At 49.5% G+C, this 25,297-nt stretch overlaps 11 protein-coding genes across 11 annotated transcripts; 7 read left to right on the top strand and 4 right to left on the bottom strand.

The window, feature by feature from the left end:
• Window positions 1-66: 66 nt before the first annotated feature.
• N7443_010014 (Alkaline phosphatase-like alpha/beta/alpha) lies at window positions 67-5,122 on the bottom strand (the record flags this gene model as incomplete). The annotated part of the gene is made up of 10 exons (XM_056890070.1): window positions 67-792; window positions 935-1,668; window positions 1,862-2,466; window positions 2,533-3,045; window positions 3,099-3,426; window positions 3,474-3,531; window positions 3,584-3,670; window positions 3,726-3,981; window positions 4,368-4,956; window positions 5,071-5,122. The coding sequence occupies 10 exons, from the start codon at window positions 5,120-5,122 to the stop codon at window positions 67-69; spliced, it is 3,948 nt and encodes a 1,315-aa protein (XP_056736561.1).
• A 798-nt stretch (window positions 5,123-5,920) lies between these two features.
• Window positions 5,921-6,537, top strand: N7443_010015 (TspO/MBR family protein; the record flags this gene model as incomplete). The annotated part of the gene is made up of 2 exons (XM_056890071.1): window positions 5,921-5,989; window positions 6,142-6,537. 2 exons carry the CDS (start codon window positions 5,921-5,923, stop codon window positions 6,535-6,537), a joined length of 465 nt encoding a protein of 154 aa, XP_056736562.1.
• Window positions 6,538-7,747: 1,210 nt separating this feature from the next.
• N7443_010016 (threonine/serine exporter family protein) lies at window positions 7,748-10,324 on the top strand (the record flags this gene model as incomplete). The annotated part of the gene is made up of 1 exon (XM_056890072.1): window positions 7,748-10,324. One exon carries the CDS (start codon window positions 7,748-7,750, stop codon window positions 10,322-10,324), a length of 2,577 nt encoding a protein of 858 aa, XP_056736563.1.
• Window positions 10,325-10,802: 478 nt separating this feature from the next.
• Window positions 10,803-12,263, top strand: N7443_010017 (uncharacterized protein; the record flags this gene model as incomplete). Its single annotated transcript, XM_056890073.1, has 2 exons — window positions 10,803-11,433; window positions 11,545-12,263. The coding sequence occupies 2 exons, from the start codon at window positions 10,803-10,805 to the stop codon at window positions 12,261-12,263; spliced, it is 1,350 nt and encodes a 449-aa protein (XP_056736564.1).
• Window positions 12,264-12,646: 383 nt separating this feature from the next.
• Window positions 12,647-12,871, top strand: N7443_010018 (uncharacterized protein; the record flags this gene model as incomplete). Its single annotated transcript, XM_056890074.1, has 1 exon — window positions 12,647-12,871. The coding sequence occupies one exon, from the start codon at window positions 12,647-12,649 to the stop codon at window positions 12,869-12,871; it is 225 nt and encodes a 74-aa protein (XP_056736565.1).
• A 400-nt stretch (window positions 12,872-13,271) lies between these two features.
• On the top strand, window positions 13,272-14,763 carry N7443_010019 (NAD(P)/FAD-dependent oxidoreductase; the record flags this gene model as incomplete). The annotated part of the gene is made up of 2 exons (XM_056890075.1): window positions 13,272-13,533; window positions 13,589-14,763. 2 exons carry the CDS (start codon window positions 13,272-13,274, stop codon window positions 14,761-14,763), a joined length of 1,437 nt encoding a protein of 478 aa, XP_056736566.1.
• Window positions 14,764-15,144: 381 nt separating this feature from the next.
• On the top strand, window positions 15,145-16,212 carry N7443_010020 (asparaginase; the record flags this gene model as incomplete). The annotated part of the gene is made up of 1 exon (XM_056890076.1): window positions 15,145-16,212. One exon carries the CDS (start codon window positions 15,145-15,147, stop codon window positions 16,210-16,212), a length of 1,068 nt encoding a protein of 355 aa, XP_056736567.1.
• A 245-nt stretch (window positions 16,213-16,457) lies between these two features.
• Window positions 16,458-17,525, top strand: N7443_010021 (amidohydrolase family protein; the record flags this gene model as incomplete). The annotated part of the gene is made up of 1 exon (XM_056890077.1): window positions 16,458-17,525. The coding sequence occupies one exon, from the start codon at window positions 16,458-16,460 to the stop codon at window positions 17,523-17,525; it is 1,068 nt and encodes a 355-aa protein (XP_056736568.1).
• Window positions 17,526-18,320: 795 nt separating this feature from the next.
• N7443_010022 (uncharacterized protein) lies at window positions 18,321-18,563 on the bottom strand (the record flags this gene model as incomplete). Its single annotated transcript, XM_056890078.1, has 1 exon — window positions 18,321-18,563. The coding sequence occupies one exon, from the start codon at window positions 18,561-18,563 to the stop codon at window positions 18,321-18,323; it is 243 nt and encodes an 80-aa protein (XP_056736569.1).
• A 1,930-nt stretch (window positions 18,564-20,493) lies between these two features.
• N7443_010023 (NAD(P)-dependent alcohol dehydrogenase) lies at window positions 20,494-21,600 on the bottom strand (the record flags this gene model as incomplete). The annotated part of the gene is made up of 3 exons (XM_056890079.1): window positions 20,494-20,776; window positions 20,832-21,261; window positions 21,318-21,600. The coding sequence occupies 3 exons, from the start codon at window positions 21,598-21,600 to the stop codon at window positions 20,494-20,496; spliced, it is 996 nt and encodes a 331-aa protein (XP_056736570.1).
• An 889-nt stretch (window positions 21,601-22,489) lies between these two features.
• On the bottom strand, window positions 22,490-23,934 carry N7443_010024 (uncharacterized protein; the record flags this gene model as incomplete). Its single annotated transcript, XM_056890080.1, has 9 exons — window positions 22,490-22,922; window positions 22,975-23,161; window positions 23,210-23,235; window positions 23,284-23,324; window positions 23,381-23,456; window positions 23,509-23,550; window positions 23,598-23,738; window positions 23,796-23,848; window positions 23,908-23,934. The coding sequence occupies 9 exons, from the start codon at window positions 23,932-23,934 to the stop codon at window positions 22,490-22,492; spliced, it is 1,026 nt and encodes a 341-aa protein (XP_056736571.1).
• Between the last annotated feature and the right edge of the window lie 1,363 nt (window positions 23,935-25,297).

Raw genomic sequence — 25,297 nt, forward strand, 5'->3', positions numbered from 1 at the left:
GACAGTGTGGCAAAGATTGCGTGGAACATGCTATCTAACGTGCAAGGATGGATCAATAGCGGATGCTCAAACTGCATCGGCATGACTGCTGCCGTATTGGGAAGTGCAATTTCCGCAAAAGCAAGTGTCACTATCACTTGTATGTGCCGATGTCAAATTGGTAAAGCAAGGGCCGTAATCCAAGCCGATATGACGTAGCCCTTCATATAGATGATCAACGTTAACCACTGAGAAGTCTTCGGAGTCACATTCGGGGAGCGTCGTTGAGCCACCTACTTCGCTGATCTTCACTCCATCAGTGGCTCTGTGCTTTTTCTCCGCTTGGACAATCCCGGTACAATGCTCGGTCCCTCTGTTTTCCTTCGACACCGAGTACACATGGAATCCATACCCCGAGCCCGACCGATCGGCTTCGTGATTGAAGTGCAATGATGTCATGATTTCAATGCCAGCGGTTTCAGGGATAATTAGCGCCGATCGAATTGAAACTTTCCAAGCGAACGCAGCAATGTCACCGATATCTGCGACCAATTGCATGGCCGCTTCGATCGCCATGCATATGTATCCTGCGGCCGGGAAGACGATATCAGATTGAATCGTGTGGTCCTTGAGCCAGGGTATCTCCGAGATGCGCAAGTAATTTCGCCAACGTGGTTCGAATGGGCAAGCCACGTTGTCTGTTGCTCCGAGTAGATCTGTTCGGGGGGATTCCCGGTGTCTGTATGTTTTACTCATACGGGGTTCGGCCCAGTATGATCTACTGTGTTCCAGGAAAATATGGGGGTAGATCCACTAGAAGGCGTGGACATCGTTGGTTACTCGCTGCGTCTTGACGATTGATTGATTCAAAATTCAATGGATAGTTCACAGATGTCAGACTTTTCATGGCGTTCATGCCGTCTAGCCCGCAAGATACGGCATCTTGTCTTCGTACCAAGAGGCTGGCATACTCGATATCTGCTGCCTTGAGCTTCACATCTGCTTGAATGATTTGCTTCACCGGGGCAGCAAGAGCCGAATGGGGACCAATTTCGAGAATAAAATCAACGTTTGGCTTCTGCGCGGTACCCACTCTCTTTGCCCGCCTGCCTGCAGGCGTTCCGATTCCGGTATGCCGAGTGTTTGTCTCGAAACAGAGTTTCTTCACCGACTCGGCGAATTTGACTTGACCAAGTAAGTTCGACACCCCGTCTTGAGGCCCGAGCGCTTCGGGTTGAAGCTCCGTTCCCGTGACAGAAGAGAAGAAGGAAATCGGGTCGGTCAGGTTATTAGGGTTCTTTGGCGCGGTGTGTTCTATTGATTTCAGGTACTCATTCGAGACAAGCTCCATGTAATGGGAGTGATAAGCGACATCCACCGCTAAGCGACGGCTGAGCACAGGGCTCTTTTTGAGGCCTTTGTCTAATTCGTCGATTGCAGCTGCATCCCCGGATATTGTCACGCTGCAGGGACTGTTCACGCAGGCCATGACAGCCTTTCCGGAATTCATTCTAGCCAAGAGAGCTTGAACTTCTTCCGATGACATTCGGATTGCCATCATACCACCATGTACTTGGGCCGTCAATAATGGGCTGGCAATCACCCCACGGTGATACGCTATGCTCATCGCGTCCTCCAAGCTCAAGGTACCACTAGCGTATGCAGCGGCAATTTCACCGCTAGAGTGACCTGTGACTGAGGCGGGGTACACTCCTCAAGATACGAGGAGATCGACGAGCGCTATTTGCAGAGCAGAGCACACGGTCTGGCTGAGCAAAGGGTGGCTAAGATGGGAGTATTCTGAACTCCTGGCCATTTCATCTGTAATTGATCGGTCTCCTTTCAGTCCACACAAGTTAGCCCTGTGTCCAAGTCTGCGTACCGTAGACACTGAATTGGGCTTGAAGCGTCTCTAGGAATGCGTCAATCATGGTGATTGACTCCCGAAATACCGGATAAGCATGAAGTAGTTCCTTCCCCATGTCAGCCCATTGTGCTCCTTGACCGGTGAATATAAATGCCAAGGTCCTTTTTCGAATAGAACTTCTTATTTGAGGGGTTCCGGAGAGTACATCAATTAGGGTAGGGACAGAATCTCCAATAACTGCTGTTTTCCACATAAATCGAGATCGACGTTCGTTGAGTGTAAACGCGAGATCGTCCATAAATTCATCATTCATTAATCCTTGTTTGGCCACAAGATAATCGCGCAGTCTTCGAATCTGCTCTTGACATGATCGTTCGTCAAATCCAGAAAGCACGAAAATTCTGTTCCTTTGTGATGGCCACCCTTGATGCGCGAAGTCAAGCTGCGACTTCTTACCGGAATTTGACGGTCCCAAAAACCATCGTTGTAGCCCACGGCTAGTAAGGTACCCCGAAGGCATCTTCAATTCCGACATGAGCGTTGGATCCGCCATACCCGAAACTGTTGACGGATACCCGATGGGGACCAGATGGTTCCCATGGCTCAGGTGTTGATTGAACCTAATGATGTCAGGACAATGTAAATATAGAACTCCGAGAAATACTTTACAGACTTTCAAATTCCACTCCTCCAATTGGATCCGTGGGTTTGGTGCTTTAAAGTTACGACTGGGTAGAATCATGCGATTCTCCAACATGAGGACAGCCTTGATGACGCCCGCAACCCCACTTGCACCTTCCAAGAGTCCGACATTTGTTTTAATTGAGCCAATTCTTATTGTTGGTCTAGACTCATAAGCGGATCCGAAAGCTCGAGAGATCGCGCCCGTCTCGATTGGATCGCCTCCTTGAGTGCCAGTGCCATTGGCCTCAACAACTTCTGTTTCTTTTGAATCCAGGTCCGCCCTCGCATAAACATCCCGAATCAAGGTTTCCTGTGTAGTGCCGCGTGGAAGTGTGATTCTCAGAGTACGGCCATCCTGGTTAGATCCACTGCCTCGGATGACGGCGCATATGGTGTTTTGGTCGCGAAGGGCATCGCCGAGTGGTTTGAGTATGAGGCAATCAACGGCTTCACCTCGTGCGTAGCCATTGGCCCGCTCACCAAATGTGTAACAACGGCCGTCTGGGGAAAGAAACCTGGCACGGCCAAATTATAATTGATTTATTCGGGATTTGCTGTTGGTACTGACCTCATCATACTCATCGTCGACATGAATTCGTGACTGAGAATGAGATTTACACCAGCGGTGACTGCCATGGACGCGTCACCGTTTTGAAGGCTTTGGCATGCGACAAGTCTGCCTGAACATGCTGTGTCTACTGTGACGCTAGGACCTTTCAGATCAAAGAAATAAGAAATACGGTTGGAAGCCATGGCACGAGACTGGCCAGCGTTCGTGCACCGGTACATTGGTACGCATTCTGGATCGCGAAGAAGTAAATCGGTGTAATCGGCGCTCAAGGATCTCACAAAACAGGATGTTTTGCTTCCCATGAATTGCGACAGGGGTATTCCGGCTTTTCACTGTCAGTACACGAGTGATAGATGTTATGGAACAAAATACCATTCTCTAGTCCCTCATACGACATTTCAAGCAATAGGCTCTGTTGAGGGTCCATGGCCTGGAATACACCGTTAGTTATGTGACGAATTTGGGGTTTTGGTGAAATATACAGCAGCCTCGTCGCCGGTCATATTGAAGAATGGCGCGTCAAACAGAGACAAATCCTCTTCCATAAGATGTCCTTCCTTGACATTTATCTGCATCGTTGCTATAAGTATTTTGATTCAATGCCTCCTCTACTCAGAATCTTACCGTGCCATGCCGAGCGTGGTCCGGATGATGGAATGCCTTGTTATTCCAACGCTCCTTTGGGATAGATTTCCATCCCTCCCTTTGCTCGACGACCATCTTCCAAAGCCTTTCGACATCTGATGCGTCGCCAGGTCCACGAAACCCCATCCCCACAATTTCCATAGGCATACAAGCATCTGCAGCCAGGATGGATAAATCTTCGCCATTGCCCCCCAACCCCGGAATTGCAATGCCCTCTGGGAACGGCTCCGAGTCACTGAATTTGATGGTTATTGGGATGCCCTGCATGTTTCAAGGGCTAGCTGTCAAGCCAGTTTGATCAATCAGATGAATAGTTGGGCTAGTTTGTAGAGAGTGAAGTGAGCTGCCAATACATCAGGTCTGAAGAACCACAATGGCCCGTAAACAGCTCATCAAATCCTACATAGTGTTCTCGGTTTATTCAGGATTGAGGTCCAATTTCCTTAATACCAGGCATGGGAAAGAAATTAGCCGGCTTGAGCCCAGGAAATAGTAACACATGCCTAGTAGAGCATTGCCTAGAATAAGATACACTTGATACTCCTTCCTTAATGAGATAGTCTTTGTGATTGAATTCATTGGTCTAAACCGTTTCTACAGTGGCATCGGCACATTCCCGACATCTTCATCGATAGCCTGCGAACGGCGTGGGCCAGGATGGCGACATTTTTCCGATCAGTAGGAATATCATGACCCTTTTCATGCACCACGAAAGGAGACGATTGTGGGTCACAAATTCGGTGAAGTGCAAGTGAGCATGGAAACAAAGGATCCTTGGCCCCTGCAACATTCACGCAGGGAATTTTGATGTAGCCCTCAAGCCCCTTATCGACAACAGGATACTCGCCCGGGTGCATACGGAACGGTGGCAAAGAATTGACGAAGATGGCGCATCGAACAAGAGGCGGCTCCTGTGGCAACATTTTGGCAGGGTGAATGAGTAACCCTGCAGCCAAGGTTCCCCCATGTGAGAAGCCAAGGACCCCGTCGAAGGGGCCGTGGAGGGCATTAGTCTCGTACAGCAAGTTGTACGCCTCTAAGATTTCAGATCCGTCGTCTTCGGCAGAAAAGGCTCTTGGAATTCTACAGTAGCTGTAGTACGGACCATCATAGTAGCCTGCAATGCCTGGTCCGGCATCTGAGTCAACCTCGCCTTCGAGGAAGTGAAATGTCACTGTATTATCCCGCTGCAGATCCCCAATAAGCCCGCCTGTCAACAATCAGAATGGGTCATATGAGCATTGTTCGTTTTTCTGTATTTAATTGGGAACGCAGGATCTGCTAGCTTTCAGTACAGTAAATTACTACCTTGTTTGGAACCTACTGACCTTCTCACTTGTCCCCCAGCCATGGACACACAAAAGCCGCAATGGCATCTTGTGGCTATGAAATGCAAAGTCGTCGGTAGGGGTTTCGGTTCCAATTTTTAGATGGATCTGTGTCTCAAACTTCATAATTTCTGGCTTCGCTTTTTAAGTCATTTTATATCTACCAGCTTTAACCCATTCGACCCCCTGGACTCACAGATAAGCCGGCCACTTAGTACGCCCGCTCCGACGGTCAAGAAGTCACCGTGCAATTCGAATCATCCTGGTCTCTTTATAGGCTTCGAGAACAAGTTGCATAGGGAACACGGGGCCTTGGCAACCTTACTATAGGTTGCGCGTCTTGAGAATCATACGAGCAAGTAGTTCATCTCATCTGCAAGCAACGGTCTTTCAAGAATTTTAATTAAAACTGAAATTGGATATGAGAAATTCTCGTAAAGTGATCATTGAACCAAGCGATCTTAATATTTCCAAGAAACCAGTAGTTAGATGTTCCGAGTAAGAATGCAATTCAAGGTACATGTGGCTTTTCCAGGCACCCAGGCAGACGCATCGGTAGTTACAATTTAAAACAGTTAGACTTAGAAATGAATTGTTATTTCAAAACTCGCTAGCATTCACTAAATCTTCTAAGCTCCATAGTAGAAGCTTGGATCTCTACGCGAGGTGGCAGCCTTGACTATATCAACCGATCTGGACGAGCGATGGGCGATGACGTAGCTCCGTCGAACCTCGCCAGATCGCGATCCCGGCTGCCACGGCTACGGCCATTCGTCCTCACGCGTATTTAAGATCTCAATCCTCTCCGCGAATAAGGGATCAGCTACGTTTACGTTTATGTACAAGATGCCGTGGTCTTTCGCCCTTCCGCAAGCTGTTTTCGCGTCACCGCTGTTCGCGGTCGGGACCCCCATCGTGGGAGGCACCGCTATCGCTCTGCTCACCAACCGTGAGTGACCCTGACATCTGATGGGGGCCCTGCGATATGAGGGATATAGCTGATCCAAGGACTGGTCAGGGAACGCGACCCAGGACACCTATCGCAAGCTGCGGCAACCCCCTTTTAGCCCCCCGGCTGGCTCTTTGCGCCCGCATGGACTATCCTCTACGGATTGATGGGATACGCTTCTCATCACGCAACAACGGTTGCCCACGAGTCCCTCTCGTTGGCTGTGCGCGATAGCAACGCGACCGCCCAGACCCTGTACACGACCCAGCTGGCGCTAAACTTCCTGTGGATGCCGTTGTTCTTCGGGGTGGGGAGGCCGGCCGCGGCCCTCGGCGATATGGCTCTGCTCATTGGCAACGTGAGCCTGCTTTTGGCTAACTGGTGGTCGGCGGATCGCACGGCCTTCTGGTTGATGACTCCATATTATGCGTGGTTGGGATATGCCTGCTATCTCAATGCAGGCACTGGATATCTGAATGGCTGGACACTTCCAGGGAAGAAGCGCTCGGATTAAGCAATTGAGTTTCACGATGGTGGATCTGGTCACATTTCGTTCTAGCAATTGAGATGAGAATAGCGCAGGCGTTAGGAGAATCAAATGCATGAGAAGGGCCCACTTCCTGCGAGGTGGCGCCCTGGGCTGTCACCTTTCGGAGATTCGTCATTTGTTTCGATCCCTTGTGTATGTGTCGGTGGGTCTTGATTACTGTGTTTCTATCTATAATCCGCGCAGCTAAACTGCTGAAACTGGTTCATGCTCTGTGCTCTCCCTCCCCACCAGCCCACCAGGGCTGTGATTGACTCTCGTCAGGCACCAGAGTACGTGTGATGATCCCATCACTGTGGGTCAATATGCTGTATTCCCAATACTCCTTTCCCCTTGCGAAAGTGGACAAGAGCTCAGGAGGTGGCCGAGCATCGTGGACCCACGATCGTCACGGGCTGGAAACCCAAGGAGAGCAGATAAGGGCACACATACTCAAGATAACCGCACCTTAGGGTAATTGGAGACCAGGGTCAGCTGGCCTGATACATTTTTTAGCTTAGTTTTCGGGAAGAAGCTAAGACCGGGATATTGTGAAACTACGGTACGAACCAGCGGATGCCTTCGGTGCCACTGTCAAACTGGATCGCCACCCCGACCCACCGGCCCGAGATGATGTACAAAGTGGTACGTACTCAAGTCTAGAACATTTCGCCATGGCTGTCTGGTTTCCCCCGGGTCCAAGGCACGAACCTACGCCTTGGATGGAGGGGGGAGAGGAGGGGTCAGGGTGACGGAGAGTGAGGATCCATGTCGGTTGATTAGGGCTTGGTGGCTTGGAAGCATGGAACTAAAAAAAAAAAAAAAAAAAAAAAATCTAAACTCAACCCATAGAGAAAAGTTCGACCACTTACACACGGACCTTGTGTCATACAGAGGGAAAACAAAAAGCCATTTGCTTATCGATGATTTCATGTGGATCATATGGCGATCGCATGTCTAGACTCCCGGATTCAGCGAAAAAAAGCTAGCTTGCCATGGATCCGTGGTCCTTTTTCTCCCCGACTCGCCTTGGTTCGGACTCTTGGCTAGCTATTTGTTTTCTAATCTATTTTTTGCCTCTCTTCTCTCATCTTTTTCTTTTTTCGTTCCTGTGTTCCTTAGATTCTTCTACACTCGTTGCATAGTGCAAGAACTGCCGAGACGAGCATTCCGCGTCCGGAATCTCGGACTCTTTTCAATGGCAGACTCAATCCCCAACCCGCACCCCAGCCCGGCCGAAGAATACGACGAAATTCCATTTCCAATTATCACGCCGCCTGCAATTAGCAGCAGGAACAGTCTTGAGCGTGAAGTCACCGCGGATGCGCACCAATACGAGGCGGGGCTGCACGATCCCGCGCCGGCGCCAGAGCCTCCAGTCGAGCATCGAATCCGGTCGCCGCGGGTGCGCTTCGAATCTATCAGACGCTCAATAAGCAGTAGGTATCATCCCGACCATCAAACCAACAACCGCATCTTTTCCGATCGGTCTGATGCACCTCTGCTGCCACCCACGGAGCTAAGCGAAGTCCCTTTGGTCGGCTCCGGAACCATCACCCCGCCTGCCCCCGCATACTCGCGTAGCGGACTCGGTACTAGTACCACGCCAGAGGAATGGCCGTCTCGCGACTCTGCCGACCCGGAGAAGCATGGACACTCTGGATTCATAGAGCGGACTACTTCCGCTCGCAATCGATTCCTTCATGCTGGTCAGATTATCCGACAGAAGACTCACCGGCTAGGTGAGCGACTCGGTCGGCCTGAAGATGAAGGAGAGCCTCTCAATGCATCGGTTCTCCTTGATGACTTCGAAGGAGGGATCCCCATGGAGGAGCTCCAGGCACGCCGAGCTCGTCAGGAATCAGACAGATTGCAAGCCATCGAAACTGGCGAGACCCTTATTGAGCCCCCGCCCAGTGCTGAGGCTCATCGTCTGGTGCGCAGCATGACCCAGGTCCAGGATAAGCTGAAGCGCAAGCCGCAAAGTGCCTACCAGCGATCTGGAACCACCACGCCCGAGGGGGTCATTCGAGACTTCGCAACCCGCCGGCGATCCAGCGGGCTTGCTGGCGGCAGTGGCATCTTGTCCCAGTTGCTGAAGCTGCATGCGAGCCAGACGGCAGGCTCTCGCCCCGAGAGTGTCATTACCGATGACTCGGACAGCGACACTCAAGTTTCATCGGGTGCGACAACCCCGAAGAAGGGCGGTTCGCTCTCTCCTTCCATGCCGACTTCTGGGGCTGTCACTCCTCGCAAGGAAAAGCTCAAGTGGTACAAAAAATCTGCCCACCGCTCCACCTCATCATTGATCGATGCTTCTATGAACCTGAGCGGTACCAGCCTCCCAGCCGCCACCGAGGCTGTCCAGGGTGGCAGGCGACGCAAGAGGGGCAAGCGTAAGACTCGTCTGGAGGACGAGATTCGTGTCACTGTTCACATTGCTGAGATTATTGCCCGTCAACGTTACATCATGCAGCTGTGCCGTGCGCTCATGCGCTATGGTGCTCCCACCCACCGTCTCGAGGAGTACATGCAGATGACCGCCCGTGTGCTTGAGGTGTCGGGTCAGTTCCTGTATCTCCCAGGCTGTATGATCATGTCATTTGATGATCCGACCACTCGCACCGCCGAGGTGAAACTAGTGCGCATGGTGCAAGGCGTTGACCTCGGTCGGCTCGCCGACACCCACAACGTTTACAAAAACGTCGTGCACGATCTGATCGGTGTCGAAGAGGCGACCCACGAGCTTGACGAGATTATGTCTCGCAAGCCGCGCTTCAACAAATGGATCATTGTCCTCACGTACGGCTTTGCCAGTGCCACTGTCGGTCCTTTCGCTTTCGAAGCTCGCCCGATCGATATGCCGGTCATTTTCCTGCTCGGTTGCTTGGTCGGGTTCATGCAACATATCTTAGCTCCACGCTCCGTTCTCTACTCTAACGTCTTTGAAGTCACGGCTGCTGTCCTGACCTCTTTCCTTGCTCGCGCTCTGGGCAGTATTCGACACAACGGTGAACCACTTTTCTGCTTCTCGGCTCTAGCGCAATCGTCAATCGCTCTTATCCTCCCCGGCTTCATGGTTCTTTGTAGCAGTCTGGAACTGCAATCGCACCAAATTATCGCCGGATCCATTCGAATGGTCTACGCCATTATCTACTCCCTCTTCCTCGGTTACGGCATCACAGTTGGTACCACTATCTACGGTCTTATCGATGGTAACGCCACCAATGCTTCCTCATGTTCCAACTTGGATGTTTGGGGATCAGTATACACTCGCGAATTTCCCTTCGTCGCTATCTACGCCGTTTTTCTCGCAATAGTCAACCACGGCAAATGGAAACAGATGCCGGTCATGGTTTTCATCGCTGTGTGCGGCTACATCACAAATTACTTCTCTCAATCCAAACTGGGCACCCAGTCCGAAGTCGCCAACACCGTGGGCGCTTTCACCATCGGTGTCCTGGGCAATCTTTATAGTCGCCTGTGGCACGGTCACGCCGCCACGGCCATTCTCCCGGGTATATTCGTACTCGTTCCCTCTGGTCTCGCCTCCAGTGGTTCCTTAATAGCTGGACTGCAATACGCCAACGAGGTCCGACAGAACCTCAAGACCTCCGGCAACAGCACATCCACCAGCGTACTATCCGAAACATCCGTCGCTAGTCTCGGTCTCGGTATGATTCAGGTCGCCATCGGCATTACCGTCGGCCTGTTTATCGCTGCCCTTATCGTCTACCCATACGGTAAGAAGCGAACTGGTCTGTTCAGCTTCTAACCGACAGATCCATTGATCGAACATATACTCCATTTACATTCGTTGTTGATTTCTTTTGATTTGTCTGAGCATTTACTGAGCGTTATATGCATGTTTTACAAGCGCAAGCGATTTTCTGGGAATCTATAGGTATCTCTTGAGCGATTTTGATGGATTATGGGTAAAGCGGCTTTTCGAAGGACAAGGTGTATTTGATTTTTCGGTTGTTTTTTTCCCCTCCCAGCACATAGATGATGAATCATAGATTACATACTACATTAGAACATGGTCAAAGTCCGATTTCACGCTTCCTTACTTTCTTACTTTACAAAATCTCCCGTGGAACCATGTGTTTGATACGAGAAAGCTTATTTCCAGATATAGTAATGATCGGCCATATCTGATGCTGACCTTCAGCTTGAGTCTGATCTCCTTAATGCCTCAGCTTACTTTTTTATCCGAATATGCTCTCAATTCCTCAACCCCTGAACCACGCCAGATGGAAACCACAAACGGGGCCAGCGGCCCAACAAATGGGTCCAGCGGAGCCTGGAACGCGGAATCCAGAATCATTCCACTAGAGCCTCTAGACCAATGGAAGCCGATCGATAACATCCGCACATTCGTCTTCCTAGTCGTCCGCGCGATCCTGAATGAAGAAGCAATGCGCACAGCCTTAAATCGACTCATCAGAAACCACCTGCCGATCCTTGGAGCTCGCCTCGAGGCCATTTCCAAAGATGGGAACCTAGCGTATCGTCTCCCCACGTCTTTTACAACCGACTATCAGCTGTTCCACTGGTCATCTGATACCGTTGACTTAACGTTCGCAGATGCCCAGTTGCTGCCCAAGGTGATGCAGACAGATTGCGAAATCTTGCACGGGCCATGCACTATCCCAGAACTAGAAGGTAAATGGACTCCTTCCACTTGGCCTAAGGAGCGGAAATTTGAGAGATCGGACACGCCGCTTCTGCTCGTGCATATAACGAGGTATGCGGATGCCACGGTTGTTGCGCTGAACTTGCCTCATGCGGTCACCGGTCAGATGGGGTTCGGGTGTTTGATCGAGGCGTGGATGCAGCTGGTCAAAGGGGAGACCCCGGCGAAATTTCTTGAGCTAGAGCCTGGTACGCTGCACGGACTCGAAAATCTCTCTTAGAAAGAACTCCGGAGGAAAAACACTTTCCGCATAATGAGTAAATCGGAAAGAGTCAGGGCTATATTGAACTTCATGCAAGATCTCATACTCAACTCAAATGAAGTTCGCCGATTGCTGTTCTTGCCTATCAGCCTTATTGAAGGCCTTCGAGACCGCCATACTAAAGCCCTTAAGGCTAAGTACGGTGAAGAAGCACCAGCATTGACAAGCGGTGACATCATTATTGCACTTTTGGCTAAATTAGCCTATCTTGGACGTAAAACCTCCAGGACTGTGGCCATTACTTCAGCGATGAATTGTCGCGGGCGACACCCTGCCCTTCCTGCCGACAAGCCTTATCTTCACAACGGCACATGCTACGCCCTTTTGCATACACCAAATCCGGACAAAGTCTCACTCGCAGAATTAGCCTACAAACATCGTCTCGCGCTGGTCGAAGGATTGAAGGTGGAGAATATTGAGCGTTCTTGGGCTGTCAGTAGAGCGCATTGGAAACGTCACATTTCCCTCCACATCGTTGAGCCCGGTCAATTGAGCTATTCGAGCACGAATTGGTGCGGCGCGTGGCGCAATCTCGATTTCGGTCCAGCTGTGATATCGAGAGAGGGTGATGAATGTCCCAATACTTCGCCACTTGTGCTGGGGCATGCACTACAGCGCGCTTATCCGACGAGATACAATACTCAGATCATGTGTAAAGCCGATGGTGGGTTCTGGTGTGACTTCACGATTTCTGCGAAAAGGTTTCCCTTGGTGGAGAAGCTCCTGAAATCTGACCCCAGATTGAGTAATGTCTAAGACCTACTGATGTTCCTGAGGGACAGTATGCAAACATCTTAACATGTGCACAGAAAACAACCTATAGTTCTCGGAAAAGCCAAACATTTCATCTGTCAAGCTCCCCGTAGAGAATGAGGTTTCCACCTGTCTATTAGCTTCAGATGCCTTCAACTTGGCGGTAGAACCATCCTCGACTTCTCCAAGGTGAAGGCATTATAGCGGAGAAAAGATTAATGAACCATCGACGGACAACATCTTCCCTATCTTAGATATCAAGCGTGCTATAATAGCTGACTGTAACATAAAAGGAGGCCGATTTCCTTGCAGGCTATTTGAATTACTTCAGACGCATGTTTTCGTTACCGACATTGTCCCCATGGGCGGTCACTTTACCTTGGAGCATGACCTACGATACCACTATTGCTACCGAGGCCGGTCTTTTCGTATGCGGTGATGAACGAGGCGGTCGTGCCGTGGAACTCTTGCCAGAACGGGTCCGGCCATTTGCACCCTCTGGCTGGACACTCTGCCAGGGTCAACAAGGCCTCCAAGTACGGCGAGATGTGCGATGTGGACGTTTCGTATCCTCAGTACTTGAACTTCTTCTGGAAGCACAACACCAATAAACCCAGATAAACTTGCAAAGCATTAGAGAGAGAAGGTAAATGTGAGCCCAAACGCAAACTAGCAAGTGTCTGGGATAGTTTGTTTTACAGTGATTCCTCTCCAACCAGACAGGAGCTAGAGATATCCTCGGTGATTCACCCCGCTTCTACCGGAGAAAATCCGCCCCCACGAGTGGAGGAACCCACTCTGGGCTAAGGGCGGCAAATGCCGCCTGATAAGGACAACTCGAGTCTCTCGACTTCCGAAGTGGAGGCACGGATCTGAGGTCGCGTTGATAAACACATTGCTTGACTGACACGTTCGCAACAGCCTCTTCCCGGATATCTTGAAACTTTGTGTCGAAGTCGCCTCTGTTACTCATACGGCTAGTTATTTTTCAAACTCCATACATACAGCACTATGAAGCCATCGCTTCCATATGATTCTTCCACGCTTTCCATTTGGCATCGCACGACACGGTCATTCCCACACCTTCATGCAAATCATTTTGCCGATGTTCCGGCTTCTGCAAGATATCTCATTATCGGTTCCGGCATTTCAGGCGTTTTAACTGCCTGGAAGCTTGTTGAGAGCGGCATCGAGGGCGATGAGATTTTGATCATTGAAGCTCGAGAAGCTGTGTCGGGCGCTAGTGGCAGAAATGCCGGCCATATTCGACCTGGTAAGAGTTCCTTTTTCCCTTAGTTCTAAAATGGTCTTGGCTAACGCTGTTCTAGATGCTTTCCGTGGTTTCTCTGGATATGCTTCATACCACGGACCTGAACAAGCTCGGAAGATCCTGGAGAACGAGAAAAGGGTGATGGAGGATATCCAAGACTTTGTGAAAACTCACAATATCGACTGCGACTTCAACCTGACGACGACCTTCGAAGTTTGCTTCTCCGACAAATTTGCTAAAGAAGCAGCCGACGCCTTCGAAGCATATAAACGCGCTGGTGGTGATGTGGACCCCGTCAGGTTCTACGAAGGTGAGGAAGCAAAAGCGAGAACTAAGGTTCCAGGAGCTTTATGCGCCTATGAGTGGACCGCTGCATCAAATCATTCTGGGAAATTAGTTCAGTGGATTTTGAACGACGCCATTAAAAAAGGAGTCAAGCTATGGACACATTGTCCTGTAACGAAAGTTGTCAAACATCAGAGCTCTGAAGACCAATTTCGTTGGGACATCCATACTCCCCGTGGAGTCGTCGCTGCTGAGACCGTCATTCACTGTACTAATGCCTATGCGGCCTATCTGATACCAGAATTAAGCCAGTTCATCACAGCAAATCGCGCCCAGTCTCACGCGTTCATTCCGCGGTATTCGCTTTCTGGGGAGCATAGATTGAAGAGCACAATGGCTCTTCGGTACGATGTGGGGAGCTTCTTCTCTGTGAATCCTTTGCTCAATGGCACCATTATATTCGGCGGGACGGGGATCAGGAGTCTTTCTGAAAACCCCGAGGCACCGTCTGGATTCATGAATACCTTTGACGATACCTCCTACAGCAATTTGATCGCAGGAACTGCTACAAGAGAGTTTAACTCTCTATCTCGAGAGGCAGCAGAGGTTCCGCTGCGACATGGTGAAGGTTTAGATCATGCCTGGACCGGAATCATTGGGATGACCCCCGACAGTGTACCTTTAGTCGGTCCCCTTGAGGCCCTTGAGGGCCAATGGATTTGTGCCGCCTTCAATGGTCATGGTAAGTTTCCTTGTACATTTGTGCTCGTCATCGCAGGGCTGATCTTTATCTTCTTCACAGGAATGGCGGGCATCTTCAGGTGTGCCCCTGGATTGGTTAAGCTCATATTAGGGCAAACTTGGCAGGATACCGGTCTTCCCGAATGCTTCCAGATCAGCAAAGAGAGAATCGACAGATTCAAAGAGCCTATCAAAAGTTCCCTCTGAGGCATCATCTTACATTGGCAGCCGAGCGGCCTGAGCGTACTCGGCAAAGGTCCAGCCCAACGATAGTCGGATCGAACACCGAAGGCTCCTGCACCAAGAATGACTGGAAATGACTCATACGCTTCTTATTATTGCTATTTGTCAGCCTCGTCTTTAGTCTAGCCTAAGCTATTTACGTCCTAAAACTTAGGTAGTTGCTAAGAAATAGAATTTCATAGAGAAACCTGAGTCGAAGTCGAAATCTTTCAGCCGTCGGAACCTGCCGATCGTAATCACCACACAACAGAACAACGTGTGAAAAATTAGAACTTTTTCATCTATAAGCATCTAGGAGTTCTAATACCCATACTGCAATAACTTTCGATTCATAAGAATCCTGGAATGCGAACCGTCATCTCCACCGACTACGTAGTCACAGACCGAGCGGGTGTCATTGAGAATCGACACGCCTTGCACGCCGCCATCGTCGATGGCAATGGTCGTCTCTTATACAGCGTCGGTGACCCATCGCGAGTCACACTAGCCCGATCTGCCACCAAGCCTGCACAAGCATTGGCTATTATTGAAACAGGCGCACTAGAGAAATTCAATCTCGACGATGCAGACCTCGCCTTGATCTGTGCATCTCACAGCAGTGAAGAGCGACATATTTTGCGGGCGCGAAACATTCTCGATAAAGTTGGCGCTCATGAGGAAGATCTCCGGTGTGGAGGACATGCTCCTGTCTCTAGAGAAGTGAACCGCGCTTGGATCAAAGCGGATTTCACCCCGAGTGCGATCTGCAGTAATTGTTCCGGCAAGCATGCTGGCATGATTGCTGGAACGAAGGCTCTCGGTGCTGATGTGCAGACTTATCATTTGCCCACGAATTTGATGCAATGTAAAGTAAGAGAGGCCGTGGATCAGGTATGCCGCCTTGGTGAGGGCGAATCGATGTGGGGACTTGATGGGTGCAATCTTCCTACGCCAGCGTTTCCATTGCATCGTCTGGCTTGCATGTACGCTGTTTTTGCTGCCGGGGCAAGCGGGGACAGTACTGATTCCAAAGACTCAACGACACGCTCATTGAGCCGAATCTTCAACGCCATGTCTCGTTATCCAGAGCTGGTCGCTGGTGACGAGAGATTTTGCACAATCCTGATGACAGCGTTTGAAGGACTTCTCATTGGCAAGCTTGGCGCCGATGGCTGCTATGGTATTGGAGTTAAAGAATCAGAACAGACCAAGAAGCTTGGATCAAATGGCGCGCTTGGTATTGCTGTGAAGGTTGAGGATGGAAATATCGACATTCTGTATTTGGCGGTGGCGGAGATCTTGGAGCAGCTCGGGATCGGAGAGCCACGAATGAGACAGTCTCTTGCTCAGTTCCACACCCATGAGATCAAGAACACTGTGGGTATTGTTACAGGACATGTCTCGCCTCAGTTCAAGCTGCGGCCTGCGTCATGAAAGTTGAATGTCTATAAATGCGGGGGTCCTCGGACACCCGGGATTCCGAACACCGTCGATTCCAACGATCGTAACGATGTAATCTAGCAAAGGTAGAAATGCGGAATCAACTCGAAATGAGCATAAGCCCCGCAACAAATATCATAAAACGGGGCATCTCTTCTTCTTTGCCGCCAAAACGTTCTTCATACGTCACCACTTGAAGAACCAGACCTTCTTGTATCTTGCTATTAGAACCGCATAATATGGCCGTATCCAAGGTCGCGATAAAAAATGTCCACTTGTTCGACGGCTTCTCTTTCCATTCCTCAAGCACCGTGGTGATTGACGGGGACAGGTTCGGCTCTCCTAATGACACCACAGGGGCTGAGATAATCGACGGCCAAGGCGGATTTTTAATCCCCGGTCTGATTGACTCCCACGTGCATATCCGCGATACAAAAACTCTTGAGTCGTTCGCCGAATGGGGTGTGACAGCCGCCGTCGACTGTGGCTGTTGGCCGGTTGACCTAATGCAAAGCCTTCGCGAGCACTCGACTAAGGCCGGGGTCCCTGCCCTTCGGTGCGCGGGGATAGTTGCAACTGCACCTGGGAGTGTCCACAGCACATTCCCAGGTCTACCTCCGAGTGCACTTCTCGCCGGAGCGCACCAAGCAGAGCAATTCGTCGAGAACCGCGTATCGGAAGGAGTTGACTTGATCAAGATCGTTGCCGATTTCCCTGGTCCAAATCAAGACACAGTCAATGCACTCGTTGCAGCTGCGCGCAAACGCAGCAAACGGAGCATCATTCACGCGTCGACAAGTGTTGCCTTCAATATGGCACTGCAGGCCCGACCGGACATCATCACACATGCCCCAATGGACGAGGTCTTGGATCCGGAGACTGTTGCAGTCATGGCAGCTGCGCGTATTGTGTCCATTCCAACACTCACCATGGAAGAGGCTTTATGCAATATCAAGATCCGACCGAACGTGGACTATTCAAACGCCCGTCTCTCAGTTGAGCGTCAGTTTGCAGCTGGGATCCCAATATTTGCTGGAACAGATTCAAATGATAGTCCAATGGCGCGTGTGACTCATGGTGAGAGTATCCATAGGGAGCTGGAATTGCTAGTTGGTGCTGGGCTGAGCCCCCTTGAGGCACTGCGTTCTGCCACCGTTGAGCCGGCACATTACTTTGACTTTGACAGTGGTATAATCCAAATGGGGAGATTGGCTAATGCCGTGCTTCTAAGATCTGATCCTCTCGTGGATATTAAAGCGACTCGCAATATACGCATGGTGTGGTGCCGCGGCACTCGAGTTTTCTAAGACGGCTCCTGCGTTTTCAAGTATATATTACGTTCGAATATTCACAAACTATATTGCACTTGGTGCTACTCTTTTCTTCCTGAAAAAGCAAATTAACCCTTAATTTTATTCCGGGTTGAATATTGTAGCTATTCACAAAACTTGAAATCTGGGCCTTCAACCTCACCTGGAAGGTTTGCAATCTTAGCAAGAGTGGATTACATGCATTGAAATCGTAAAAGAAATCAAGATACACCTTTGAAGTTAACCATGAGAGGGCTAAACTTAACCCGAACATCATCAAGTTTGAGAGCAACAGACAAGACTGCTCTCGAAAGCAAACAACTCTTCACACAACACTGTAGGGATAGAGATTTATTTGAGCAGTCCAGACGGATAGTATCGAATCACTGGCTGAAGTCAAATTACTGCCACAAAAGCTCTTGTCTTTCACGGAGCAGCTCTTCTTATAAAGACAATTGATGGTGTCGGGGGTTCTATTTTGATTAGAAAAGATCCCGTTCGAAGAAGTGAGACCCCATTCTCCCGAGTCGTTATTGAGTTTCACTCTGATATCAAGACAGGTCATTTATATTTTTTAAAGACTGGAATCACGCCAGGGATTGCTGCTGGCTGGTGCCCTTTCATCTCTGATACTGCGAAACCCACCATCTCCTGAGTTTTGTCGGTGTTAAACTTGTTCGGAAATTTACAGATGGCCAGTTACGGTGAAATATCGGCTTCGCTCCTCGTCAGGCAACGATATCGATTCTCAAAGAACTTTGATAAGGGGCAGTCGGAGAACTCTCATCGCCTTTATGCTGCCCACCACGAGCCCCGGTAGCCAAAGAACGAGGCGAAGCAGGGACTGGGCCTGTTGTTCAGGGCCACGGGATTGTCGACTATTGTCTCTAGGTGAGGACTCTTGCAGAGTACCACGGACCTGACGAGAGGTATTGAGCTGAGCTGAGCCTGCTGGGTACGCTTATGGCGCTGACGAGCCGTCTCTTGGTGGAATTTTTCGTCGTCGGACGACGAGGGGAAGCGGAAATGCGGCATTTTGACAGCGGCGGCGATAGTTAGCACTGTATTAAGAACACGAAGATCAGGGACGATCTCCCTCGAGCAGGAGTGGGAACGAGATACCCTAGCTCGATATAAAGTGAATGAATATGAAGTGAATACTCGTAGCGCGAAGTGAATGCAAAGTGAATACGAAGTATCATTCCTTAGGTAGCCGCTGAAGCAGAAGGGGCTAGGGAAGGGCAAAGACTCACGGTAATGCAGGCGTATTAATTCAGGCGTATCAGTTGGGGAGAAAGAAGAAGAAGGTTTGGAAAATAAGAAGAAGGGCCTTTTGTATCGACATCTCCAAAGGAAAGTACCATGTGGAAAGTTTCACTTGCTGAAATTCTACTTGATACTAAGCAAGCATTGCATCCGACGGCTCAGCCTTACCCGGACACCCCATAAAGCTTATTGAGGAACCCCTTTCTCGTCGCACCAATCACATGCTGTCCGCAAGCCGTCACTACCGCCCGGAAGTCTCGGGCGGCAATTTCTTTATTCCAAGAATCCAATCAAAAAAAAAAAAAAACATACAACAGCAGGGATTCGCTGGTGGTCACCCACCCAACTACTAACCTGCCGGCGTGTGGCTTAAGTACGGCTGAGCGGACGGGAAGCCCTGTTCTCCACACCCTATGGTCGTATGTACTGATGTACACTGAAGAGAACTACAAGTGTGAATTGGTACGGCTAAGTGCTATGTCCCGGCTAGCCAGTTAGAATTGGATACCTTTCCCCTATGCAAGGATTTTCCTCCCTACGCCGGAGGTTGTTGCCTTGTAAGGTTTCAATGGACCAAAAGGCCACTGAGAAGACCCATTCTACGCAAGACCCTTGGGACGTGGTTTCTAAGGATGGGGATATTGTCAGGACTACTGCCTAACCGATACCGAATGTGGCCTGAGGCATCACTGAATACCTCAGGAACCGCGCGAGGGTGCAGTGACCTGTATGCACGAACCGCACAGGACGTAGTTCTTACAGCCTTCAGCAGGGGTAGTCTGTATTGAAATAATCCCCGCTCGTCCTGGAAAGGCCAGCGTTCAGTTTACCTTACAATCTACCATATTGTACACGCACGTGAAGGCTTCTACCTCGCTTACCCACTTACACCTAGAGACTCGTCTCACAACGAACCGTGGTCCTGGAGCATACGTTTCTCTTGGTCCATGAATTCGTCGGCAAGCTCAATGCACATTCCCTGAGGCCTGATGTTTCAGAAAATGACTTCTGACATATTATCTGATAGCTACTGCTGAATGTGTTGCGAGAGTTTCAGCCATCGCGAGGCTTTGGGGTCATATCTTGGGGTCTTGGAATGTCGGTTTCTCGAGACCGCGAGCCTTTAACATCTGATGAACAGAGTTGGACCACGCAGAGGAATCCTGGGGCCTCTCTATAAAGACTGCTGTCATGTTCAAAACAATTCCACCAAACTCTGGGATATCCGCAGCCTAGTCCACTACTTCATCTCCGCAATTCCGACCAGTCGCAGCTATTGAGTTCCATGTCGGCAACCGACAAGGCTGTATGGTCTTTTCTGGAATTATTGAAGCAAGCCAGTGGTGTAGCTTTTGTGATAGGTAAAGTGACCCACTTTGGAGACGTTGTGAAGATGGATGGGGTTTGGGGTCAGCGACTAAATGAATCAGTCGTGATCAGGGTCTAAAGATTGGAAAGTAAATGGAAGATGAGAACAATTTGTTCTTTTTCAGGAAGAGGTGGAGGGGAGAATCAGAAGAGTTGTGGAGGAAGGAAGAAAAGTTAGTCTCAATCATCCCTCACGATCCACTCGACTCTCAAATTATCTGGCACCTTTGACTGTTTGTACATTCGTTTGTTTTACACAATTATGCAGTCTATAATACAATCTTTGTTCAAGTCTCAAAATGCATTCCAACCAACGCCATTTATGCTGATCTTACTGGCGCACCAGAACACCACGATACCGCATCTTGCCACCACGAAGAGTCTGCATCGCTTCTTCAATTCCCTCGCAATTCAAGGAGAACTTCATGGTCGTAGGAACAATCTTCTTCGCAGCAGCGAACTGTACCAGAGACTGGAGGCTGCGGCGAGATGCGACAAGGGAACCCTGGATCCGCGCACCCTTCGTGTTCATCGCCAGCATCGGAACTGGCGAAGACGCAAAGTCGACAGTCAAAGGGTAGATCGCTCCATGGATATCCATCAAGGGAAGCAGGCTGGAAATTGATGTTAGTAACGCTCAGTTTTGAACAAAGTGCCACAGAAACTTACGAAGGATAGTCGACATTGGCGCTACCACAGAGCAAGAGGTGGTTGACCGGCTTGAAGTCAGTCAACTCCTGTCCAGTCTTGAAAACATGGTACTCGGAAGCACCGAAGCTGAAGGCCTCCTCGCGCTTGGCCTCGGAGCTGGAGAAGACAACCACATGGCATCCCATGGCAGCTGCCAGCTTGATAGCCAGATGGCCGAGACCACCGATACCCATGATACCCACGCGGTCGGTCGAGCGAACACCATATTCAGACAGGATAGTCCACACGGTTCCACCAGCGCACATCAACGGCGCAGCATCGGCAGAGTCATATCCATCGGGGATAGGGACAACGCAACCGGCATCCCAGACGACACCTTCGCTGAAAGATCCCAAATCGTGATCGTGGCTACCATATTCTTTCTTGTTCTCGCAGTATTGGTCCCATCCTACAAATCTGGATCAGCCTCTCGTTTGTGTCATCGAAAATCGGTTTGTAACATACCAGTCAAGCACTTTTCACAGGTTCCGCAAACATAGTGAGTGAACCCAAATCCAACGCGCTGGCCGACCTTGACATTGGTGACATCACGGCCGATCTGACGAATAACACCAACACCTTCGTGGCCCAGAACCATTCCAGACTTCAAGAAGTGCTCATCGGTACCGCAGAGGCCGGAGTGAGTGGTCTCGATGTAGACTTCATTATGCTCAAGAGCGCGAGTAGTCTTATCCGCGACGATCTTTCCCTCCTGAGATCCACGGAAAACTTCGAATGTGACGCTCATTATGGTAGTATAATCGGAAAATGATCAAAATATGATTTAAACGGATGTTTTATAGGGAACGAAGCTGTGAAGAACTGCGAACCCACTCTGTCTTTTAAGCAAACTTCTGGGCCTCGGCACTCCTGAATTACTCAGTGATCTGTCCCTGAGCTGCCCTGTTGTTCCATTGAACGGCCGGGGCAGATTCCCAAAACAGATTTCTCCATGAAGATTATGGTGGATCACCACGTCTATTGTGGATCACCACGTCTATTGTGGATCACCACGTCACTAAGGTTATTGCAGAGAATTCTAGAAGTCGGTTGAGAATAATCGGATAATCTTTACTGAAATTTTCCCGTTGATCCACAAAACTCAATTGCCGAGCCATCCGTGCCGCTTTATTCATAGCGATCAAGCCATAATTGGTATCAGGTCCCACCAGGACCAAGTTTTTTTTGCTAACGGCGGCGCAACTCGTTTGTCCGAGACCTGGTTGCTCGGCGACTTTTGTGTGTTGGCTCTTCACTGTTAAGCCGCGGTCCGATCGTCGATGTTGCCCCTGATGTGAAGTAATCTGTCGATCTCAAATCCATGGTACGCTTCGAAACAGAAGCCAATTTCCATAATGGACAGATAAGAGGTCTTCTCCACCGTTGATGGATCCGCCGAAGCCTGGAAATCTTTTGTTTGCAAGTCTAGCCCCTTTTTTAGCTAAAATCACAGTGTAACGCAGATGAAAGGTTCGGACTTGATTACCTTCAGCCTTTTGACCACCTTTGAGATCCTATTCCTGCTCTGACTTGATCTCGACACTATCGCTTTCCTAAGTAAACGGCTTTCTTGCCCATGTCCTCGTTCTTAAGATGACAATTAGTTAGCTCTTTTCCGGATTGCCACGGGCAATGTCTTACGCTCTGTGATAAACGTGATGTCGTGGGTTGGTCAACTCTGAACGGATTTTGGCTGCATAGACAAGGACCTCATCCTTCAACCAGGGCTCCGGCTCACCAAACTTGGTCAGCACGAACATTATATAGCCTTCCAAACCGTTTGACCAATGATGGAAATTAAGAGCCCCGACTTCTTTCAACAACTTGTCTCTCGGCCAGGGCCCGATCGGCCACTTATAGACCTTCTCCTGGATATCCACGAAACCAGCCTTTTCGATGGACCCGTGAAATGTCTGATAGATGTTGATAGGTCGGCCCATTTTATTAGCGGCGCGACTTATCAAATCGCCAAATCCAAACAAGATGTTGTCTGGAGGCACGCTGCCGTCGTCACATTCCACGTACATGCTGGGACCGAGATGCTCGATCCAGCCACCCGGTCGAATATTTCTGCGGGTTTGTAAGCTTTTCTTCTCTTGGAATTAGGATTTTGAGTGCATACTCATAACATTGCTTATAAACGCGATCTGATTCTTCGGTGGTGAAAGCTGAATCCAATATGCGCAGGTGGACGAGGTCAAACGGGTCGCGCCAAGTCCATTCCTGCAATACATCGTCTACTTCCAGAACGCAGTTTGGTGGCATCCAGCTCACTGGTGGTGGAAAAAGGTCCACGCCACGGACGGTGGCTAGTTGCATCAGTTCAGCCATTCATGTTGGTGTGTGAAAGAACTTACTGTTGGGTAAAAGATCAGCAACCTCACTAGGGACATTAGTTCAAGCTCCAACTTCTCTTGGCAAAACAGCTTACATAGCCCATGTACCCTTGCCGGTTCCAAGGTCTAGAATGTGCTGTCCGAGAAGGTGAATTAAGCATCTTAGTGTGGGTCAAAGTATGAAATGGGTACCTTTGGGGAATCTCCGATCGGAGATTGGAAATACGGATTATCTGATTTCGCTTCTGATAAAAGAGCCACGACATGACTGGGGCTGTCAACAGTAATTTTCGACGAGTCTTGCGGATGAATGGACGCACATGCATTCATATGCCTCGAACTGCTTGTCGTCGACGGCGACACTGCAAAAAGTCAGTTGTAGTCTAAGTTACTCTTTCTAAGAACGTACGCATATGTGGATTGCCTTAAGTTTGCGTATCTGGTGGTCTTGTTATCCGAGGTGTTCAAGTGAGCCATGGCTATTTCACCTCGAACCTTCGGCCATTTTCCATGAAGCCTCGATACACCGAGGACGCGATCGAGGTGGTTTCTCTGCTCTGTAAGTTAGATGGTCAATCAGATGGATTTCTGCCGTGATGAAACATACGACTGCCAGTCATCGACGCTATACTCGTTTCCCAGATCATAAAGAACCGGGTCCTGGTAAAGAAAGGAGTCATGAGACCATGTGAGTTTCCAGGGGGGCCATGGCCACGTACCACGGCGATTTGGTCGTTTGGCACCATTATTATTTGCAAGGCAACATTCAAGAGACAATTACTGTCCTCGGAGGGTTTTGAGATGCAAGAGTGGCTGGGACTGGTATTTAAAGTGCCGAAGTGACCCTTCGGGAAGGAGATCCACCTGGGGTTCAAGTACAGTTGTGGGCCGCCTAAGTTTCTTTGTCTCCTTTGTTTGTCTTCTTGGGTGGTCGCTAGGCAAATTGTTACATGATTGGCGCTTTAGGGCCGCATATGCATCTGAAACAGACAAATACCGGTTCCACAACCGCCGTCATTGAATATTATTGGTTGATCACAAACAGCCAGTATTTTGGTCTCTTATAGGGTAGGCATCGGATACCGAATCCGTAGCCGATGTAGGGGTAATGCTATTAGTACAAGCTGCTATGGCCACGGCCCTTCTCTCCGCGGAATTTATGCACCCTGTCACACCGACCGGAGCCCGGCGATTTTATTCGTCCCTTTTGACCGTTAGGAGTGGTGAAACCCTTCTCATGCTGGACGTTGCAAATCTGATGATTTCAAATTTACATGGTCGCGATAACTTTACCATCTGGTGGGCTCTGTTTATCTGGATGTAGGCAATACTTGAGCAAACTTGGAAGGGCTCGGATCGCACGCGCGTCTGCGGCGGGGTACGATATGTTGGAAAGGACCTCGGGATCCTGCGACAACCAACGGTTCGTACTTTTGCGATATCCATCATTGGCTAGGTTGTGCAATGGCTTGACCTCAGGACCTTATTGGCTTTAACGATATCCAATAGCCTGTATCGGGATGAAAGTTACAGCTAGATTTTACTTCAATGAGTCTCCGTGGCTCAAATGGATGCTGCTCTATAGCTCGTTGTCTCGTCCTATCTTCCCGGAATGGTATATGCGATCAAGCCAATACTCCGCGTTGACTACCTTCCAACATTCTTCCGGTCTCCATTATCGGTAATGCGTGACCTGGAAATTTAATCAACGTCGTCTGTATTTATACTTGGACAGATGATATTGATTTTCCAAGTTAATGGAATTTAGCCAAGCGCAAAGCATCTTCAGATTCAGAGTAAGTTCAAAATATATATCGGAATCACAGTTTGGGCATTTGGCAAAGTACCTAATCACTTATCTTGTTTGAAGAGTGTTGGACGTACAAATGCAAAGAGCACGAGGATGGGCCTTTCCTTTCATCAAACCAACTTTTAAAGGCATTGAAAGACGTTAATTTGGAAGATAATGAAAACTCTTGGCTTTCGCCCATTAAGGCAGCTGCAATTTTTGCATGCTCCTTCATATTGTTATATTTACAATACTATAATATATCATCGGCCGGATGGTGTAGTTGGTTATCACGTATCGTTAACACCGATAAGGTCCTG

This window comes from Penicillium atrosanguineum (assembly GCF_028827265.1).
Source record: "Penicillium atrosanguineum strain IBT 20685 chromosome Unknown utg000008l_segment0_segment0, whole genome shotgun sequence".
Lineage (NCBI taxonomy): Eukaryota > Fungi > Ascomycota > Eurotiomycetes > Eurotiales > Aspergillaceae > Penicillium > Penicillium atrosanguineum.